The sequence below is a fragment of the Buteo buteo genome, chromosome 8 (assembly GCF_964188355.1).
Source record: "Buteo buteo chromosome 8, bButBut1.hap1.1, whole genome shotgun sequence".
NCBI lineage: Eukaryota > Metazoa > Chordata > Aves > Accipitriformes > Accipitridae > Buteo > Buteo buteo.
Genome location: NC_134178.1, coordinates 2,133,287 through 2,155,915, shown reverse-complemented (window position 1 = coordinate 2,155,915; position 22,629 = coordinate 2,133,287). Strand labels below are relative to the sequence as shown.

At 37.8% G+C, this 22,629-nt stretch overlaps 1 protein-coding gene across 2 annotated transcripts in view; it reads right to left on the bottom strand.

Annotated features, from left to right (window-relative positions):
- Window positions 1–272: 272 nt before the first annotated feature.
- SMS (spermine synthase) overlaps window positions 273–22,629 on the bottom strand; it is a 51,451-nt gene continuing 29,094 nt past the window's right edge. The window contains exons 5-12 of one of the 2 annotated variants that reach the window (XR_012651228.1): window positions 21,044–21,219; window positions 19,003–19,157; window positions 17,993–18,082; window positions 16,849–16,963; window positions 16,222–16,301; window positions 12,841–12,893; window positions 6,275–6,390; window positions 273–3,152 (exon numbers count right to left, since the gene is read on the bottom strand). Coding sequence is in view for 1 of the 2 variants with exons in the window: in XM_075033452.1 (XP_074889553.1) it covers window positions 3,110–3,152; window positions 6,275–6,390; window positions 16,222–16,301; window positions 16,849–16,963; window positions 17,993–18,082; window positions 19,003–19,157; window positions 21,044–21,219 (775 nt within the window). In the remaining variant the exon portion in view is untranslated. The remainder of the gene's footprint in view (window positions 3,153–6,274; window positions 6,391–12,840; window positions 12,894–16,221; window positions 16,302–16,848; window positions 16,964–17,992; window positions 18,083–19,002; window positions 19,158–21,043; window positions 21,220–22,629) is intronic. The other variant, XM_075033452.1, reaches the window with a different exon arrangement.

Here is a 22,629-nt window from a genome sequence, read left to right as displayed (position 1 = left end):
CACTGAAGCTTCAAGTGACCCTCCCCATCACAAACATCAGTGTGCTGTTCCATACTACAGAGTATCTTATCTGAGCATGTGTTATATGGAAATTAACTGAATTTATTAATCTGAGATAGAAAATATTCTCACTAAAAGGACCATTGAGTACCATTATGTTTGTTAGATGACAAGGAAAAGAAAAAAAGAGGTACAATGGTAAGCATCATACCCATCAATTCTGTCATTTTAACACTGAATCCACAATGTATTTAACAATTCAGAGACACAAGTAATAATAGTGTACCTTTATTTTAACACGTGCACTGCACTGATGCAGTAGATACAACGCCAGCAGTCTTCTCTTTGCACAAACTACTATCATCAAGTTTTTAGATCACATTTCTAGGTGGAAGCAGCATTTAGTGCAAAGAATAATTAAGAAAACCCTAATGTTAACCATATCTTGGGAACTGCTTGCATACTTGGTGCAGCAATCATAGGTTATTTCCCAACTGGCTTTAAACACAGAAAACTGATCAGCTATAGCTGTTGCATTTGAAAATTCTAACAGAAACAAACTTGTTTTCCTTTTAAAAAAAAAATCTACACTACAGCAACAAATAAATAAAGACTGACAGTGTGTATATATTTGCTCAGAATCAATTCAGCAACTTAAAAAAATATAATGTTCAGTGTTTGCTGAATTGTTTTATACTGCATCTATCACTTTAAAAAAACTACATTAAAAAAAGTTTAAAGAAAAAAAATAATTCCTCCAACTCTCTTTATACTTTATCAGTCGAAAAAGGAAAGATTTGCAAGCACCGCTGCCTCTCACCTATCGGTATGTAATTCAGGTCCCCTGGTTATTCCAGGAACTGATTACAGAGAATCCCTGCACACCAACATCTCCGTACTCAGGCAGCCTTGTGCAGCGATGCTAAAGAAAAGTGCCAGCCATGGTACAGCTAGCCAGCAAGCATATTAAGTCATCTTCCAGTTCAAAAGTTTCTTTGCTAAAAAAACAACCACCCCCACTTGTTGTGACTGATTTCTACATCTATCAAGCTCATTCGGGAACATATATGCTGTAAGCCCCATCCCAGTGAATGCCTGTGTGCTTAATTTCACCTACATGAGTAAACACACTAAGAATCAATGGGAATATTCATGCTTGCAAAGTTAAGAATACACATAACTGTTTATAGGACATCTGCATTCATTTGCAGCTATACAATATACTGATTGCAGTCCTGTATCATAAATGAAGGGCCACTACCAGGTTCTAGGCAATAATATCAAGGTCTTTTCTGGGTTGTATATAACAGAGCTAAAACACTCAGGGAAATGCAAGACACTTTTTTCTCCTCCTGTTTAGAGGGAGCCTCTGCTCTTTGGGAGTATTTAGGGATGCACAAGCTGCAGGCCATGGAAGAACTGTGCCCCATGTATATTAAAGAATTAACATTAACTGCAATAATTTAAAGTAAGACTGAAGAATACTTCTATTGGCTCTCCAAACTGAAAGCATTTTAACAGCACAACTGTACAATACAAAAATAATTATACACCAAATCAAGAGCAAATTTTTTGCAAGTTCTCCAGTATCACTCTGGAATTCTACACAGGCTACTCAGATTTCATGAACAGTTTATGTATGTGGGACACAGCAAAATTCTTCTTTATGTACGATTTAAGAATACAGATCTTAAGAGTGCCGTTTTGTTTTGTTTTCATTAACAGTATCTTGGCAGGGGGGATCAACTCCCCCCAATAAAACTAAGAAAGTGTTGATACTAGGTATTGAAGGAAAAAAACATCATTATGGTTCAGGATTAGAGCGTTTAGGGAAATAGTGCACTTTTTATTCTATCTTGGAAATGTACAGAAATGCACAGAATGGTTATAATCCTTCCTACCTCCTTTCAAGTGGGATCTTTTAAACACTGAAAGCAAAGTTTTAGTCAATACATAGCACATTCTTACAAAAATATAACTTTTCCGACAACATGAGAAACAGGTAAAGAAAAATGCTTTATCTTTCAGAACAAAGCTACAATGCAACCTAGCTTCCACTGATTTTTACACTTCAAGTGAATCTAATTCAGCAAGAGCCCCACACAACATGGTCTATCCACAGCAATGCAACCAGGACTTACCCTACTGAAATATACCTACTTGTCTCAAAACATTCCATAGTGGTGCACATGAATCTAGATACAGCCACATTTCTTTGCCCTCTAAAGTGACCTTTCCTTCTTTAAGAACCTAGTGCTTCCCATAAGGTTGAGGAGTGTATGCCCACAAGAACCTCATTACACTCAGTTTCTTACACTGTGGTGGGATGGAAAACCAGCTTTAATTTTCATGCTGATAGAGTTCAAAGTGCCTCTATAACCTACTGCTAAATCTGTATCAAAATCCAAATAATCAATGGGGCAGCAGCTAAAGAACCCCATTAGGTGAAAGGTCAAAGATTCTTCTCCTGCAGAGAAGATTACAGCAATGATGAATGAAACTACAGTAAATAAAATTTAAGACTAGTTTTCTTCCCTTTGCAATGAAGGATTTGGGGTATCCTTTCAGAAGATTTTTTTTTTTTCCGTCTTAACTTATGCTTTTTTCTATATGGAAGCACTGTGGTGTTCATCTAAAAAAAAAAATCAAACAAGAACCCTCCATCCTTAAAAAGCACCATAGGTAAAAACTGGTGGAAAACCAAAAACAAAAAGAACCCAAACAAACTCCATGGACCACCCTTTAGGGATGAAATGCTAAAGATGTCTTTTTTAATCAATCAGTTTGTGAAGATCTACAAAAAAATAAAAAGGATCACATTCTAAAGGTTCAGTGCATTCAGCAGCTATACAGTTTTGCTGCTTATTCATTTTAAGTTGACTTTCAAAAATAACACCCTAGCTCATCAAAATATACATTTTCCATTTGCTTTTAAATTAAAATAATAATAAAAAACATTTAAAGAATTCACAATCAATAGCATGACTAAGCTTCAGGATCATCTACAGCATATAATTTAAAGGTTCAAGATGCCAATATGCAGCATGTGGCAGGCCTATATGCTCCATGCAGCATGTACATGTAGGATAATCTCATATAATCTTGATGTTCAGATGTCAGTTTGTTTCTTCCAAATAGTGTAGAATACCCATCTGGAGAAAATAAGCAGTTAAGGAAAAAACCAGACTGCAAAGTTTGTAGTACCTCATTAAAATGGAAGTAGTTCTTTTCACTTATATTTCAATTCTGAAAACTTCTGATGGCTCATAAAGATGGGGTAGGTAAAAAACTCAAAAGTGAAATCTCCCTGAATCCTTTTTGACTCAGCAGTTTAAAAGAGAATCCCATTTCCACTAAAACTGAAATCCTTTGGAAACCCATGTTTTCTAATTCCTGCTGCAGACTTTCAGGTGGTGCATTTATTTGCACTGCAACCACTGAACAAACTACAGAAGTACTTTGGGAAGAGTGACCAACACTTCAATCATGAGTTCACCAGGTTGGGACCCCTCTTGCTCATCTTCTCAATTGTAAAGTAGCAAGCTTGAATAGGAAAGAGACATCCAGCTACCTAATTTGTGAATCCCTAACACAGACACAATCGGACACAGAATTAATACTGAGACATTCAGTAGCTGAACACTAGGTGTGCAGGTATCTTACTAGGCAAAGATTTAAATGCCTACTGCCTCTTAGCGGCCTCAACAGGGGTTCTGTTGAACACTCACTTAACAGATGCATCTAAATTTTGCCTGGGCTTTTCTCTAATAGCTTCTGCAGCATTTGCCTTAGGTATCCAACCACTTTTCAGAAAGCAGACCTTTATGTCACCCAGACTGAACTAGAAACAAAACACAGAACAACTGGCAGCTCTATCAGTGCTCTTTTTGCTGTTCCTCCAGGGGAGATGGACCCAGCTTCAGCAGAGTCACACAGAAGCTATGCTCAAACCACAGCTCTCCGAGGTACTCCTCCGAGGCAGGACAGACAACTGATCCTCAAGAGCCCTCTTGCCATGCAGGGCACATGAGAGAGGTCAGAGCTATGTAATTCCACCTGCTTCCAGAGAAGGAGATGGGAGGACGAGACATGAACATCACCTGTAGAGCTACAGCAACAGCTGCAGAGCAAGGCATAGACTTCTGGGATTTATAACTTAGAAAAACCACATAAAGATATATGCTCTTCTGTTTATACAGTAAGGTCACACATGCTCCAGATGGGAGCCTCCGTGTTCACCATAAGGTCCTGGTGGAGACCTCAGAGATACGTATGCTTTCCTTAAGGCAGAGAGCTGGCTTTTATGTCAACAGCTACTTGAATTTCAGATGATCCCCACAGCAACACTGGTGAACACCACAACTTCAAGTAACAATTACACACAGTAACAATTCTTGAAGTAGGCAAAACAAGTAACAATAAAAAGTGATAAGCCAGCTTAGTACTTTGGCTGCATTCAGGTACCCACATGGGTAACTTTTGGTCAGACTACAAAAACGGAACATTTGCTTAAGTGAAGATTTGTTCAATGGTTCAAGAGATTTTAAGCACTTAAATGAGTATCAAAGTGTGTCACATTCTTCAGAAAGAAATAAAACCCTAATTTTTGATTACTTGTCACAATTCTACTATAAACTAATCGCCTCACTCAGTCATCTGTGAAACAGCATTTAGGTATAGCCTTCCATTCAGATACATACTCCTACTTGGAAATCTTTAAGTTTCAAGAAAGGCAATAACCTGTACCTCAAATGCAAGTAGAGGGCTATCAGAAGTCCAAGGCCAAATTAAAAGTTAGAGTCATCAAGATGACTTCTCCGCTAACATTTCTGTATCTGTACCACTATATCATTGTTAATTCATTCAGAAAAAGCAAACTAATAAAGCCTGCTCCATTTCTCTAAGAATTGTTCTCTTTCAAGCATCGTTACCTGTATTTAATGGCCAGTTTTAATAAATTTATTGCTAAATATATTTCACATATGTTAGCTTACCAGAAACATTTAAATGTATTTTTTAAAGGAATAAAGTACCATTTGCTACTCAATTCATTTAGAAAAATTTTGGACACTTCCAAATAAACAATGCAGTAGGTATTTAGAAGACTTTCTGAGGATGCATACTTCAAATCACATACATGTTGCATTAAGGCCTGGCAGTTGTAAAGTCAAAAATAACTTAACCAGTTTCTCTGCAATTGTAAGCTACAAGGGCAAATATCTTCATATCCTCTTTCACTCTTTCTTTTTTGTCTTGAAAATGTTAAGATCAAATCTGAGTTTCACTGGAGAGCTGACAATAATGAGAAACAGGAGGAGCTTGTTACAGTCAGTATGGAGTCCAGAAGTGCAGACTACAGCACTAAACAATATCAAGATTAGAGACACAGAAGGGAGGCAAAATGAACACACAGAACAGAAGGGAGGCTGTGGCAGAGTTTCACATGCTTAACATACTATGAATAAGCAGATCCTGGAAAGATTTCTCCTGTCGAGAGGGACACAGCCACAGCAAGTATTACCCTGCAGAAACATTTCCTGGGAGATGACACAAAAGCGGTAAACACTCAAGGCACACGCAGCCAGGAGAACCACCCTATAGCAGATCAAAATGCCCCTCTAGAGCTAATGGCTTGAAGCTGAAACTTCAAGCTCCTTGTATAAGTTGCCTGCCACCCTCAAAATGAAGATATTCTGAAGGATTATTTTTAGGAATGGGATGTTGCTGAGAAATGTGTACACCCCTCCACTTGGAATATTTTTTCAGTAACACTAACATGTAATGATTGTTAGGAATCACTTTTCTTTTTTTCATTAAAAATCCAGTCTGAGCTATATGTTCAAGAATAGATCTATGAGAGAATATTTAAAGATCTAGATCATGCTAATTTGTATGAAGTCAGTTTGCGACTTTTTGTGAAAGAAAAAAAAAAAGATACAGCCTTTCCAGAACTCCCAGGCAGCATTACCCGCATCATACAGTTTATCCTACATCACAAACAATAGTTGGAAACACTCAAGAACTTTAACAAAAACATAGCCTGATCTTGAAAGGTGCTGAGCATTTCACCAGCTGTGAATTTATGGTGCTTTTAAAAAATAATTCCTGCAATTATCCTCAAAATAAAACTGCAGTAGTTCATTTACTATGTAAAAACATTAACAGTGTTTAAATTAGAACTGCCTTCTTGCACTTGAGTTCACTACCTCCAAGCAATCTAGGCTTGCCTGATTTATTAATACACACTCCCCACTTTTTCAGTCTTTAAGGATACAATTCCATGTAGGAGGGAACGCACACAGTTTCTTTTGAAAACTCCACAGGACAATAAAGCCTGCTAAGCTGTTCTTCATACAGAGTCAAGGCGTCGGTCAGATTGATACAGTTTCCCTGAAGGAAAAAAGAAAACTCCCAGTTACAATCAAACAAATAAGCAAAACTGCAGATGAATATACACATTTTGACATTAATACAAGGCTCCCACACACTTCAGAACCAGATACATGGTTTCTTAATATTTAATATTTACAAGGCAAATACTGAACAGCTTGTCTTCATTCTGCCTACAGCAAACAATTTGTACCTTTTCAAGAAAGGGTAAGTATGGGGGGATTATCTATCTTCTCATTAGCAGAAGCAACCATTACATTAGGGCTTCCAGTTAAAACAGACCACCATGTGTTGTTTACCTATAACATCTACTCAATAACCATTTTCTTTATGATTGCTTAAATATATTAGTAAACAGTATTACAACATCCAGATTTTCTCAATTATTTAACATTGCCTAGGTCTTCCAACATTTAAATGCACTATAAAAAACCCTATAACATTCATTTTAAACAGATTCTTCCACAGAGCAATATGATAAAATAAATCAGATTATACAGAAGTTCTGTGGCTGCAGGCTACATTGTCTTGAGTTTGTGTATAATGCTTCTGAAAAAGTGATTCCTAGGATACTTTTTCTTGGACCCGTGTCTTATCTAAGAATATTAGTAGTATCCTTTTCTGAACAAAAAAATCAGTGCTTAAATGATTTTTCTCTAACAGTGCAACTAGGAAATATCAGACATTGGATTCACAGCATTCCTTCCCAAACAAGTATTACCCAAACAAATCATTCTTGGAATACAAACACATCTCAAGGATTATAAATGGTGAGGAATTAAAAAAAAAACCAAACAAAACACAACAACTCCTAATTACAAGCACAACCTTGTCCACAGCTAAGTATTAACAAGCAGAAGTTACTGCAACATATATCTGGGATGCCCATATAGAGAAAGCTCTAACTAGAAAAGTGACTATCCATATTTGTAATGGGTTTGAAGATTTAGTGATAACAGTTGAGCCCCCAGAACACCAGACTGAACAACACAAACTACCCAAAACAATAAAAGCCAGTTGTCGAGTTTAATAAAAAAAAACCTTGTCAAGTTTCTTGCCTTTCTTGCTTACCTGAGTAGGCTAGCTGATACTTTACAACCTTAAACATTAAATACAGTGATTTTAAGAGTGAGGCAAATATAAGTTATTTGGATGCTAATTTAAAATGGAGTGAAGTTGAATATAATCACCACTGCATGGTCTACAAATTACTCAGCTTTTGTTTGCCAGGTACGAAACACTGAATAAAGACCCACCAAATATGAATGTACTGTTGCTGTGGCACAGCACAGAGACAGGACATTCTGTGATTCTGGTCAAGGCGGAGATGATGTTAACGGTCCTTGGCATGCTGACAGCCAGATGAGTTCATTTGGGATCTTCTACCTCTACCGCTTTCATGAGGAATCTTCAGCTCCACCTATAGAGGCCCCAGTCATGATGCCCAACCATACTGCACACTACACACAAACAGCAAGTTACATCATGACAATGAATCTACCCTGACCACACAGCATGTGTGGATCTGGTCATACGTGGGGCAGGACGAGACATCTTCAAGAGATGTGTGCCCCCATCCTTCCCTAATGGTTGGATTTACTAGCTTATAGTATAAATGCCTTTAACGTTGACCTAGCACAAAGCCTACTTTCTTTTTCTGATTTCTAATCAGTAGAAACAGAAGCATTAACTAGCATTTCTCCACAGTTACTTTCAACGTAAAAATCATCAGCTTTCCCGCACATTTTACCACTTCTAGTGGAGGAACGTTCACCACAGAAGACAAAAGACAACAACAAAGGGAACTCTCATGTTAATGAATACACAGTTCCTAATAACCTAGCATACAAGCCAAAGTCCCACAAAATGATGGCAAAAGACCCGAGGCACAAAAGTTTGCTATTTATCTCTGGTCACAGGAACATCAGTCTCGATGACAGGAAGATATGCATTAGACAGAAAAAGGTCTAGTTAAATAAAAAAAGCCAACAGAAGAATCAGTTGTTTACTAATGCAGCCAGCTTCTTGGTTTCTACATGACTTTCTGTTCACGACTGGACAGGCCAAAAGCCTTCCAAGCATAAGCACTTCTGAGTAGAGTACTGCTTTTCATCTTTAAAGGCCCTGAAATTTGCAAGAAAGAGACAAGAACAAGAAAGCCTAAAGCAACAGACTCCACCTATGGAATGGCAGTATCTTCCCTCTGTTCTAAATGACTTCTGGAAATGCTTGTGCACACACACACACACACACACAATTTGGGCTTTTTTTTGTTGTTGTTTCGGGTTTTTTGTTTTTTTTTTTCCAATTACTGAATGAGTTATCTTGCCCCTTCCTGCCCTTAGATAATGTGTGTAACATCTGACTGTGAAAGAATGCAGATGGTTCAACTAAGAAAAAAGAGCTAGATCTAATTAAAAACTATAGCTCTTTTACAGTCACAGCTTATTCAATATTTTAAGACCTCTAACTTGAAACAAAGGTCAAGTTCTATCAGAGCCCAGGAACAAAGGATTTATTCAGCACTTCCAAAATGTCTGCACTACCTATGTTTCACACATGTGCGTTGCTCTGCTAGTATTGTGAAGCTTTGCACTCCAACAGAACGGTCTTTGAGAAAGCTGAGTTTTACTGTTTAACTTCTGCTTTCCAGTGCTCCCAGATTTTTTAAAAAAGCATTAAAATAATTAAGTGCACACAGATGCAACTGAAAGTTAATTTTCACAAAGCAAGGAACTAAGATGAGTTTGACCAACAAATAATACCTGTGCTCTTAAAACCAATGTACAACAGGCAGAGGCTGAAACAAGCAGAGATCTTATTTGAAATCAGTATGTCTAAACAGCTCCATCTACATTACTTTTTCCATGTAACAACATCAGATGATAACTAGAAACAAAGTCTATAATGCACATTCTGACTTTGGGATTTAGACTTTTTTTTTCCTACCTTTTATTGGTAGGATTTTTTTCCACAATGTATTTAAAACGTTTTTATTTCCAGAGGAAGTGAAGAGATACTTCATCCTACTGTTCTTTCTCTGAATTTTTTGAAGCATGCTCAATGATTTTTTCCATTGTGCTCAAGTTTTCACAAGTGGAAAAGAAAACCTCAACTTAAAAAAACCTATACACAGCATCTTTTAGAAAAAATCATATACTTGAAAGGTCTTTCAAAAGAACTTGCTTAAAACATGTGTTTGATTATCATTTTGATCATATTCCATGAACAAACTTACACTTGTTTATTTGGTAAAGGAAGATGCCATGCTTTATATTGAATGTATCATATTTGATTTGAGGTATCGGAAAACAAAAGAGGCTTGTAAAAAGGTAAGTGACAAACACTAACTGAGCACAACTGCATAAAGCACAACAACGAACAGACTACTGTAGTACTTGTTTAGTAACCTGTTATTATCTAGGGGACTGTAGCAGTTATTTGGTTCAGCCACCCTTTACCAAACATTTAATTTTGTTTCAACATCAGACTGAATCCAAAAGAAAACTAAAAAAACAACCTGTGTGTAATTTGAGTCATAAATAGAAAACACTGCTAGGTAATTCATGGAGCACACCACTATTACAGAGGAAGTTTAATAGGATACGCAATGAGATGAAAGTATCCACAGTTTCCCAGCCTGTCACTTCAGTATTTCATCCTTTCTCCAGCAACAGACAAATCACTGCAGACAGTGTGGAAAACAAATTACAGGAACAACAAGTCATGTCAATAACCAATTTTTACTTTTCAAACTCACAACTCCCCGATCTCCAAATCAAGACATTACCTAAAGGCTCACATCCCACCTGGCTGTTCTATTAACCTCTGCTTCTGGAGACCACCAGAGGATTTTATTGTTCTGCACAGTTACAGGGGTTTTGTAATTATTTGGCTTTACTCAACAAAAAGCTAAGAATTGAAAAAAAATCTAATCTACAAAACTTAGATGAACTTACTTCAATAAAGAGAAAAGGTCTTGAAAAAAATCACTAACACCCTTCTGTAAGTGACCAGCTTTATCAACTAGAGACAACAGTGTTGATAACAATGTCAATCACACTTAAGTGTTCTTGTATTGCTAAAATGTGACACAGGGAACCAAGCCCAGAATGCAATACAGTGACCAGTCTAATAACCTGTGTTCATCTAACTCCCCGCTGCCTAATGAAAACAGTTATGTGGTAGAGCAATGCATTTTTTGTTCTGAACAGCCACTATATACTCAAACAATAACCAATACTGAACAGTGTTTAATAAGGTTTAAAGCTGATGACTCACCAATTATAATTTTTCAAAAGGGAAATAAGCAAAATCAGACTTTTTTTATCCCCCACTGTTCAGTCAACTTTCAACACATACAAAAACCCTACTAAACTCCTCTGCCTGTCCCCCCTTACTTAATCTTTGTTCCATGTCAAACAATTTGACAGATAAGAAATGGGGGAAATGCTGAAAATTTTTTTCTCTCCTTAACAAGCATCCCTCTGACACAAAAGTATTGAGGTAGTTTTAAACTTTGAAATTAACAGATCTATATTTATAAGACCTTGTTTAAGACTGACAACTCCTGAAAAGTTTCACAGCCTTTGCATTCTGAGTCTGCTCAGTGCTTGCGCACACTTTGACAGCTCATGCCCGTCTCCCAACACCAATTCTTCTGGGCTTTTGTAAGGCATACACTCTGTAGTACCATGGGTTTTGGTTTTCAGGTTTCTAGAGCACAATGCACAACAAATTTAAATAACAAATATAGTGCTGGGCAGACAATTAAAAAAACCATTCCTTAAATTATGTAGTAAAAAAAGAATTTAAGTTAACCCTGTAAGTTCCAGTTAACTTTACCTACCTGTAAAGGGGATGTGTCCATCAACTGGTTATAGGCTGAATTTAGGCCACTATGCTTCCTCCAACCTTAGAAAGTGAACTAGTGACTTGAAAGCAGATGGAAGGGTCTCTTTCCATACTTGCCCATTTCTTACACATGTCATTCTTACATGTCTTACACTACATGTCATTGCTACTGGACATCCTTGTCTGACACAGTATACTAGAGAAGTTTAATTTTTATTTTAAATTTAACATGGTTTTCTATATTTGTTTTGTAATAACAAGTGCTGGAGTTGAACATAGCCAAGGTTGGGTTTTTTTTTTTTGTCCTCCCTCACTTCAGCTCACTTCAGAGCGACTAAGAAACAACGAGATACATAGAGCATGAAACACCTAGCATCAGAGCTAGGTTTGAGTTGTGGGTGACAGGGATGGCTTTCGAGGAGATAATGGAGGCAAACCTGACTGAAGGTATCTCCACTGGCCAAACAATCAATTAATTTAAAACTGAATTCAGTAACACAAGGAAATGAAATGTCTGCCCTCAAAGACTCACAGACTGCCAAGAAATCACAAAGGCTCACACAGGGACATGCATCCAGACTCCTTTCACATTCACAGTCAAGGAGAACCCTGCTCTGTCTTTGGAAGTGCTAATTAGAAAACCCACACAGTAGCCAAAAAAAGGAGGGTAACTATGGAGCAACATCGCGGTGGTCTGGACATTTAGAGGGCAGGACCACAAGTGTGTGTGGGAGACATCTGATCCCTTGCACCAGCGGTTACTGCTGTTTACTGGAACCCAAACCTGTGAGCGGTCCGAGACTGTTTCTATCCTGCCTGGGTTGGATGACCCAGACTAGGAAGGAGTAAATTCCTGTTCAGAGGTATTTTTAAAGGTTCCACTTCATAAACAGGCTGAAAATGATAGCCTGCTCAACCTCAAAGGATTAGATCAGCAGAGCAAAAACTTAGCACAGAAAAAAGGTATTTTCGTAGCTACACATAATCCACTGACAGAGACAACCTTACCATCAGTCTCTGCATCTTACAGAGCACAGTTTCACAGCTATTGGGACAATCCCCACGTGCTACTTGGAAGGCACAGGATGGTGATGGTTCAGACAACCAACCACAAACATATCACAGTAGTATCTACAAGTACACGTACTCCAATAAAGTTCAAAAAAGTCACTTGGGCAATCTAAAAATCATACTGGCTTTTAGAAGGTCCAATAGCATAAAAACACTTAACATGTTCAGAAACAAGTCACTGGGAAGGTCCCTTAGAGATGAAAGCAGACCTTGGGTTTGCCAAGTTCTCGCGTCCTCACTGACTCCCACTTCTCTCCCCTGCGTGGCTGGGAGCCTGCCCCTGTAACTGGCTACCCCTGGAGAAGGCAACACCGAGCACCTCACAGACCTGGACCCATATTGCATCACTAAACTCTTCAAAGCACCAGCTTCAGGAGAAGGAAAACCAGAAATATAGCAAGCCATATAACCCCTAAGCATCAGAAAGTGGGATACATTCAACAGTAAGTTTTCGCAAACAACCCTCAAGTTTTAAGCTTACAGACAGGGCTGCAAGTTTGGTAGGCTAAGGGCCCTAAAGCTCACCTCTCTGTCCAGGTCCTACGTAGCCTGCAAGATTCTCCATATGGATGATGCAGCTGAAAAAGCAAGGACATGAAAAGCAAGGCTACCACTCATGCAAGTAAGCTTTTATTCTGATTGCGATTACTATTTGTAGAGGCATAGAGCAAATATGGAGGCATTTTTCCCCCCCAATACACTCAAGCACAGATTTACAGCAGCAGAGAATGAGATCCATAAACTGCCCTTTCTATCTTTCCAGAGTTGAAATAAGCAAAAAGTCCCTCCTTCATCCTAAAATTGGCCACATCATTTCTTGCATTCCCTGGGAATACAAATAAGTAGTCTGAAAAACCTTTTACAGGCAGAATCTCTCCAGAAATGTTAATAAACTGCTAGACAATATTAGTTACCAGTCTCCACCAAGTGGTGAAAGAATATTCTGCATTAGCATTTGGAGACTACTTTGAGGATCACCACTGCATCCTGAGGAAATAGCCAGGTGTGTTAGGGTAGCATGCAAAAAAAAATTCTTTTGATAGTCTCAGATAAATTACATCTATCTAGAGTTAGACAGCTCTAGACCCTGCCTGCTGACAATTCATGTGCTGAAAAGAACATATTCCAAAACTTGTGCAGAGCTCAATGAAGAGGTGATGAGCATTTCCATTTATTTTTCCCAGCAGTGGCATTTAAAGAGTCAGGCAGCAATACAGTATCTGAAAGACTGGCATTCTGTGAACAGAACTCCACTTTTGGGTAAAGCATTTCTTGAGCATTGAAATAAGTAACATTCTAACAAAATGCACAAGGTAACCCCTGCAAGCAGAACTATCGGGACAGGCTACAAACAACAGAGGACAGATGTTTCAAACATTAGTACAACACAATGCCAAGGCAGAAGAAGCGACTATAGCTACTGGCCAGTAGCCAACAGGACAATGACCTTTTTGCACCATCTTTCCTATGAGACATTTCCTCATCATAGCAAAGGTCAGGCTCTAACAAATAGGTGGACAATCCCTCAGTCACTTTTCTTGATGATATTTAACATATTTTATGTTTTTGAGAACCAAAGAACTTCAAGAAAGCCAGGGGGGAGTGGAGGGCACACAAAATCCTGAATTTTAAAAACAAAACTGCCTTAAAAGGCATGTGATTCCTTCAGCAGGTAAAGCACAGCCTGCTAGCTAAGGTAAGCATCCTGGAAGTAGACAGTTGGAACAAAAGTAATTAAGTTTCCAACACTAATACAGAGAGCTAAAAAACCCTGGCATTTAACAGCTAGCGCATCAGAGCATTCAAAACCATTTATGAGTTCCCAGCATGTGACTAAGCTCAGCTACCAAAGTTTGTAGGGGTCACATTTGAACTTCTGTCTGTAGTCTAACACAATCCTTTAGATATCCAGCTTTAACTAGTTTAATTCAAAACCTAATTTAAAGAAACTTATAGGCAGCTGACTTTATTTAAAGAACCCCTAAAAGTCTGTTCTTCCTGTGATCAGACTGCTGAGTTTTCTGAGGGTTTTTGTTTGTTTGTTTGCTTTAAATCAGGCACAACTGAGAAGAGGCAACAAGGACCATCAGATGGGTCAGGTAGTGTATCAGTAGATATACCAAAAGCTCTGATAACTGTTTGCCCCAATATTAATTTTCCTTTTTTCCAACACACTCAGGAAGACAAAGTTGCCAGAGTACATTGCTCCTCTACTCCAGCCCTTTCACTGGCTACCAGTTAGCCACAAGTCCAAATTCAAGCCATTTCAATTTTAATTTTGTTTCTGCCCCATCCTGCCATGTCCCACCTTGTTGCTTGTGAACTGTGAAACTGATATTGCAGTTTCACAACAGCTTAAACCCACCAGGGCCAGCTCAGTGCTGCTGTCCTTCCTTCCTGTGCAAGCAGAGATGCTGGAGAGCCAAGTTCTCTCCTCCTCCCATGAGGACAGGGCAGGCAGCAGGGCTGTACCAGGCTCAACCTCTATTGGTTTCAGCTGACACAAAACCACCTCCCTGTACCCTGGCCACAGCACAGCCATCACTCCAGCTTTCAGCACAAGCTTCTTCCCAGAGACTTTATGCAAAGTCTGACAGATACTTGTCAACAGACATATTTACATACATTCCAATAAAGTAACATACACAGTGAGACTAGCTGACAAGAATGACAACTGCAACACAAATGCTTGCTCTGTCCAAAAGATGTAGTGTCCTTTCAATATCAGTCATAAGTATTTCCACTATTAACAAAATAGAAAAGCCATTGAGATTTAGTGTGATGCAGCCATATTAGTCATATCTTACATTTCAACCACAAGATAATTTATCTTGCCCACACAACTACAGCATTTTAAAATGAAGCAGCACATTAAAGTTGCCAAAAACCTCATTCTGTGAGTTTTGCATTTCTTTATAAACCTGTCCAATTTTACAGTAAACCAGTTCCTTTACACACGTCCAAAACCCCATGCTGATAGGAACAGAGTTGAAACGCATAATTTTAGCTAGGTTATTTCAGAGCTTAACAAGGTTATTCCAAAATACTGTACTTAAATGCTCCACACATCAGAAGACTAGTTAAAGTATGGGCATGACAAAAGAAATACAACTTCAGAGACTTATACTTCACTAAACCATCTGCTGGGTCTTGTCATGTTTTTGTACAATTGCATGCAGCTTTGTGGCATTTCCGAATTCAGGATGAAAGCTATAACACAATTATATTATCCACGAGGTGGCTATACTGTAGCATGTATACAAATCTTAAATTTTTTATTTTTAAATAGAGTTGCAGTAAAAATTTCATACACAAGGACAAAAATCTTATTTATGACTGTATAAAATACTTCACAAAATACCAAGCATTGTAACAAACATTCAAATGTTCAAAACCCGTTTTGAAAAAGCCAAAACAGTGACTTGCACTAGGAGTGGATAGCAAGCAAAAGAGAGTATTTACTCCCAAATGACTAATTTTCTCATCCCATTGCACCCATGTAAAATTCTTACACCTTTATGGATGATAAATTTTTATGTCTTACACTCTACAACTGGAGACACTAGCTTAAAAAACCATGTATGTGCTTATAAAGTACATCTGTTCTGCTTTTCCAAGAATTGCTTACAGCTAAAATATTCTGTAGTACACCTAGCTGATTCTTGAAATTATGCTTTAATTCCAAAGACACAATCACTACAAATTCAGCTGAAATAATGAAAAAACGTAAGTCAGTCAGCGAAGCCCAAATTCCATGCAAAAATCCTTAAGTGAGTCATTAAAAGGAGAAAACCAGCTTGTTAGTAGATTTTTAGTTGGTTGGTTTAGTTTAGTCCCCTTTTTTACCTGAAAAATGCAGATCGCAATACATATACAGCAATACTTTTTTACATCCAGATATCATACCTGTGTGAAGTATTTTCCATCTTGTTTCAGGACTTTCATTGAGAGGTCAAGAATCAATCGCAGAAATTCCCATGTGGAATCTGCATGTAGAGTATGATTTAAAAACAGAACAGTACATTACTGGCTTGTTCACTGTTACATATTCAAGACTTGCAACATATCTACTGTTTAAAAAGTAGCTATCCTACACCTTTAAAAAAAACAACCCACAACAACAAAACAACAAGCTAAAAACCACACAACCCATACACAATGGCAATGATGGTGGAAGTATCTGGTTTTCTTCACAGTAATTTTCCAGACTTTTCCAAGAAATTATAGAGTGGGGAAAAATTTACTGGCATGTGAACTCCCCAAATACTTTCTCATAAATTACGTGAGTTGATATTATTCTGGAATAAGAGCACAGTTTAAAGAGAGCCCTAGGCACTGGCTAATTTTTTCTAACATATAAGAAAAATTCTAAAAGAACAGATGTGTTACTATCATTCTTTGCCTCTCAGATTTGCTATTAAAAAGGCAAGAATCAAAGTATTTTTGTTGCAAACTGCCAACTACCATGCAGCAGAGGGGCAGAAGTTTAGGATCAATCCTCAGAAGTTTAGGAAAATAAATTTTAAGGTTAACCTTCTTCTGGAGATGTGGAGATTGGAACAGCCGTCAGATCATTAATTACGTAATCGAACATCCTTCCTTCTTTGGCATACCTCTTCAGTACAGGAATACAGTCTTCAATCAGAACCTGTAAGAATGAAATAGTCCTCTAAATACACTAAAACTGACCAGGTAAAAGGAACAAAAGCAGATTCACAGCAATTAAGAGAAGGCAAAAAGTACAAAATTAAATGTACACTTAATTTTAGGCTCCTTTTTCAACTTTTTACATTGTGTAAGAAGGAGGAACAGTTGTGGGAATTATGACAATGAAGGCACTACAGGACTGAATTTCCTAGCTGTCACTGATTGCTGTGTAACCACTGTTCTACCTACCAAGCGGTAACAACAGTTAGCAGCCCACCAACATATGAGTAAAGTAATGTATGAGTAAAGTAAAGTATGAAGGGCCACTGACTCATGCAACATAGCATGTGACTTCTGTTAATTTTTTTGCATGCCTTTTTTAGCTCACACCTGTAAAATAGTATCTGTGAGAGCCTTAAGGAGCAGTAATGAAAAAAAAGCAAAGGTTTCCAGTGAAGATGTCAGATTACACCCGGGCTAGTCTGCAAGCTCTGTCAGATGCAGCACAAAGACCTTAACTGCAGGGATGCATGAATTTTAATTTTTTTTTTAATTTTTAATATCCTAGCAGTGTAAGAGTTTTTGCCTGCAAATTAAAAAGAATTTTAAAATGTGTATTACAAATTCAGATATTCTCAACAGTTCAGGACAACTGAAATACACATTTCTTCTATCTTTTCATCAATTTAAGGAATGATGTTTAACACTGCATCCTTACTGCTATTTCCTCTTTATTTGTAGGCTACAGCAATAAAGATTCTCCTATTTCACATTCCTTAAAAGCTATATAATTATTTTTAGAAGAGCTTGAAGAGGGAGAGTTAAAATATTTTGACACTAATATATACTTCCAACACAAATCCCACTGCCAGCTATTAAAAATTAGAAGTGTCATAAAAAAGGAAAAATCCTTCCCAAAATTAAGAAAAATCAGAAGACTTTTCCCCAAACCTTTGCTATTGCAGTCTACCAGGCTGGGTATACTTGTATTTGAAATATTACTTCTAATCAAAGAAAAACAAAAAGTTACCTGATAGCACTCTCCTTTCAGATTGTCTAAGACATCTCCGCATGTTTTACGCATGTATTTTTTACACCCGTCGATCACCATTTGGTCAATGTTTGAAGCTGGTTAAGGCATTCTACATTCCAGAAATAATACAGGTAACAGTTTCTATTTCTTCAGAAAGAAATTCTCACAAAGGTGACATTCACAAAAGAATAGTAAGACATGTATCTCTGCATATGTATTGCAATAGCCATTTGCCTTCAGACTCAGTTAGAGGTTTAGGAAGTGTTTATTTTTGGTTTAAACCAGTATTTCTGGTACCTTAAGTTACCATTACTATGAAAGCTTGAAATGTGAACAATAGGAAGATGTATTTTAAAACCCCATAAAGCTAAACTAGGTTAAGACTTCAACCTACATTTTTAAAACAACAGTTTTTAGTTTTTAACAAGGGGATCCCAAAACCTAGGATGATCAATATTTCATATGGCTAACAGTGGTTTACATTACAAACTATCTGAACTACAGAATCTTGAAAACTTGATTTGTATCAGTATTTTTAAAACAGGCCAAGAGTTGATCATTCTGCCACCAATGCAATTCACTAAGTCCTGACATTCCTATTGATTAAACTTTTTTGCTCCTAGGGATTTTTTTTTTAGCTTGCTTTAATAAAACAAAAGAACCCAAGACAGCAGAACTCAGCCCAAACTACAGACTTGACAGACCTGTCTTCTGTTATCAGAGAAAATATCAGTTTGATGACAGAAGTGTTCCTTTCCAGTTCTATGTAAACAGCTACTCAAGAGTTATAGTATGGACTGGGAACTCAAAAGTATGTGCTACATAGTGATGCACAAATATGCAGTCACTGGGTCTCTTTAAGAGGACTAAAAGAAATTTCATTTCAGACCCTATCTCCTCATGCAAGTCAGAACCTGATGGTTAATTACGCTCAATGCTAAGACATCAGCAGAAAACACAGGCTGAAAAATGTTGAAATGAATGATCAGTCATTTGTCAAAGGATATCTCTACCATAGTAACCATCTTTGGCTTCAGTTTGACTATCTCATATAGTATACCTCCATCACCACCTCCCAGGATTAGCACTTCTTTCCCAGTGTAGTCTTCCTTTCCACTGCCCATTATGGCTTGAGTATATGCCAGGTCACTCTCTGCCAGATCTGAATGTAAGGAAGAGAAAGAGTTGGACAGAAACATTACATCTTTAATTCTTCTCATTAATTGGTATTAATTTGGCATTAATCCAAAGGTGATATAATACAGACCAAAGCAAGAGCATCTACAGAAACAACCTAGCTCTCAGAGACAGTCCAGGTAACAGGAGGCTAGTGATTTACCAAAGCTAATGAGATCCTCCTCAGAACCCCACACAGGATTTGTCTAGTTCTCGATGCAAACCCAGCAATTGCTACCTCAGCATTAGGAAGCACTGCATGCCAAGAGAAGCGAAGTTGTAGAGCAAAACTGTCAGTGCTTAGGACTTGATGTGTACTCTCAATACTTCAGTGGGTTTTTACCTCAAACTAGTGCTGCAAGAGACAAGTCAGGAGATTTTTGCTAACACACTCTGGATCCCAACTAAGAAGAGCAACCTAGATGCACCCCAGTGGATCCCTGCACAGAACTATAAGTATGACTGTTAACACCCGACTGCTGAAGGACCCTGAAGCATGCCTTCTGCTGAATTGCTCACCATTAGCTTCAAAGCAGGAAAGAACATTCCTAAGCTGTAATAACAGATCTGAGCTACAAGGGCACAGCTTTGTGCAGCAGCACATCATGGCATATCCTATCATTCTGCCTAGCAATCAGCACTTCGCTTATAAGTGCACAATAACAAAATGACACAAAGCAGTATTTTAAAGTCTCATGGAAGGTAAATAAGTAATGGCATACTTCCCTTTCTATGAGGCACATTGTGACAATGTTCAAACAAAACCTCACCTCCATATGAAACTGATGAAGATTTCTGGTTAGAAGTATGGAATACCCTAATTTAGTGATTTCAAATACAATTCTAACTGAATTAGAGAAGACCTTGCTAATGAATTAAATAGCAACGCTTTTCAGCTGCCATCTGCACAGAAGTCCCCCTGACAGTTGCAGAAAGCTAACTGAATGGTTAGAGGTATTTCTGGTGATTTCAAAAAGCTATAGTCAAATTTCTTAATTACTCTGCCATTAGACTGAAATTAGGTATTCTATCCCTAGACAGCAACATCCCTTGTTTACCTCAGCCAGTACTTTTCAACATAAGTACTGAGAGATTTTACAAAGCATACTCCCCGATGCCTAGATTTTCTAGCAAACAGCATTCTCATCCCACTTCAAAGAACAGTAGCCCATCTTCTCTCAAGTTCACTTTGAAAAATACAAAGATCAGCAGGCACAGAGTACCACATATAAAGACCCTCCCATAAAGGTTGGGTCACTCTTCTGATGAACTTAGAGTTCAACTGAGCATTTTGAAGACGACAAAAGTCAAAAGATGTTCACCAACAAAGCAGCTAAATGGTTTAAGATACAGCTGTGCTGTATCTCACCAGGCAGGCAACTCCCTTAGAGAATCAAGGGAACAGCAGGATTATCCCCACACACGCCCACCAGCTCCTACTTCCTTCATATGTCTCTAGACCTCTACTGCATTTTGAAGACTGACAGCGTAGCTTGTTTTACTATCAAAGAGAAGCCCTCAAGACATTGGGCTTGCAACAAACAGGTAAAAGCTCATGTGAAAGAAAGGAGTAGAGTAAGCTCTGCTAGACAACACTCTTGACTTCTATTCTCCTTTCTATGCTCCTTTCCACAGCAAAGATGACGACTTTGGGAAAAAGAAGAAATCTTTTTTTGTACTCTAGATTCTACACTGGTCAGCCTTTCTGATTAAAATACTTTATATACAGTAACAGATATGTGTCCATGCATATATGTAGCTTCCAGCATCAGAACCATGACCCTTAGTAATCTATTAAAACTGTGCCATAGCAAGATAGAAAACAATACTTCCTACAATTTCACACAAAAGATCTTCAAACGAGATACTTACTGACATCCCCACTGAGAATAAGAATATTCCCAAACTGTTTTGAATGCAGAATTTTAATATTCTGAAAAGGTGAGTCTTCATCATAAACAACTTCATCTATGTCATACTCCACCAGGCGTCCATCAGCTGTGGGCCAGTATCTATCAATGACACCTCCTCTCAAAATGGCTGGCAATCTAGAAAGAAATAATAAGAAAAAAAGATTACAAAACATTTGAGAATTATTTTTTTTTTAAAAGTGGATCCACCATAATAAATAATATTTACAAGAGGGATCTAAGAAAAACTTGCAAGATTTAACATTTAGACGTAAGAAACTTATCAGCCATATGTTAAATACACATAACTTGCTGAGGCACAGATGAAATATAAGTGATGGTTCTTTATGTATAACTTCTACAATGTGCTTGTGAATCTCTCTACCCTAAGAGAGGGATTTACATAACATACCAGCCTCTGCAGAACAGGCTCATGACTAGAAACGGATAAAATACAAAAGCAGAAAGCAGACAAAAAAACATAACAAAACCTCTTCCCACCTTCAGCTCAGCTAAGAATGCTATTTTTTTTGAGATTAGTGTATCTTACCCTTCTAAAGTTGTACCAAGACATTTTTAAACACATATGCAAACATAAAAAGTGGACTATTATAGTGTTTCAAACTGAGCCACGTCACCCTGCAGTGTACAAGCACAATCCTTGATATCAGCTGACAGCTTGCATTACTTTTTAAAAGTGGTTCAAGCATCTGCATAGATTGTTTTGGTTCTGTTGGTTTTGGTTTTTGTTGTTTTTTTTTTTTTTTAATTCCATAGAAAAGTATCTTGGTTCAAATCTGTATTTCACCTGTAAAGACAAACTATATTTGAAATGGCAGTGAATGATCAAAATGATTGCATACCATTTTAAGCAAAGTGTGCAGGCACAGAGTTCATCAGATTTCCCACACACTTCGAAGAGTTAAGGGTGGGGTTTTTTTCCAGGAGAGCGTAGCAGTAGACTAGACACAGAGAAGCTGCTTCTAAATTCACTAGCAATTCTCAATAAACATTGCAGAAATATTTTCTACCCTCAGTGAGCCACAAGATGGCAGCAACGGGTGAGAGCAAGAGCATCTGCTCAATACACCAAGACAACAAAAAGGCAAGTACAGCTTTTCCAGCAGCATTAATTCTAGTGGAGCTGCATGTGTGAAGCTAACATCAGAAGGATGCGAAGCAAATTAAAAAAAGAAAATAATAAAAAAAGTTGAGGGGTGTGTGACAAGATTCATGCCAGATCCACTGTTCCAAGAAGCTCATCTTCCTATACCAACATAACCAAATTAATCTAGATCACTTCAGGCAGACTTTTCCCTGACCCATTTTTGACAAGTTCCTATCACAGAGATTCCACAAACTCCCAATATAATATTTCAATATTAAAATATCTTCAAAGAGCGAGCTTCTCCCTATATACATAGGCACAAGATTATCTACATTTGCACACTGTGTACCACATGAGGCTTTACCAGGACAAAGTAAAGCAAGACAACTGGCTCTGTCTTACATACAGCTGTTAAGCAAAAACAATATTCAAGCTATAAC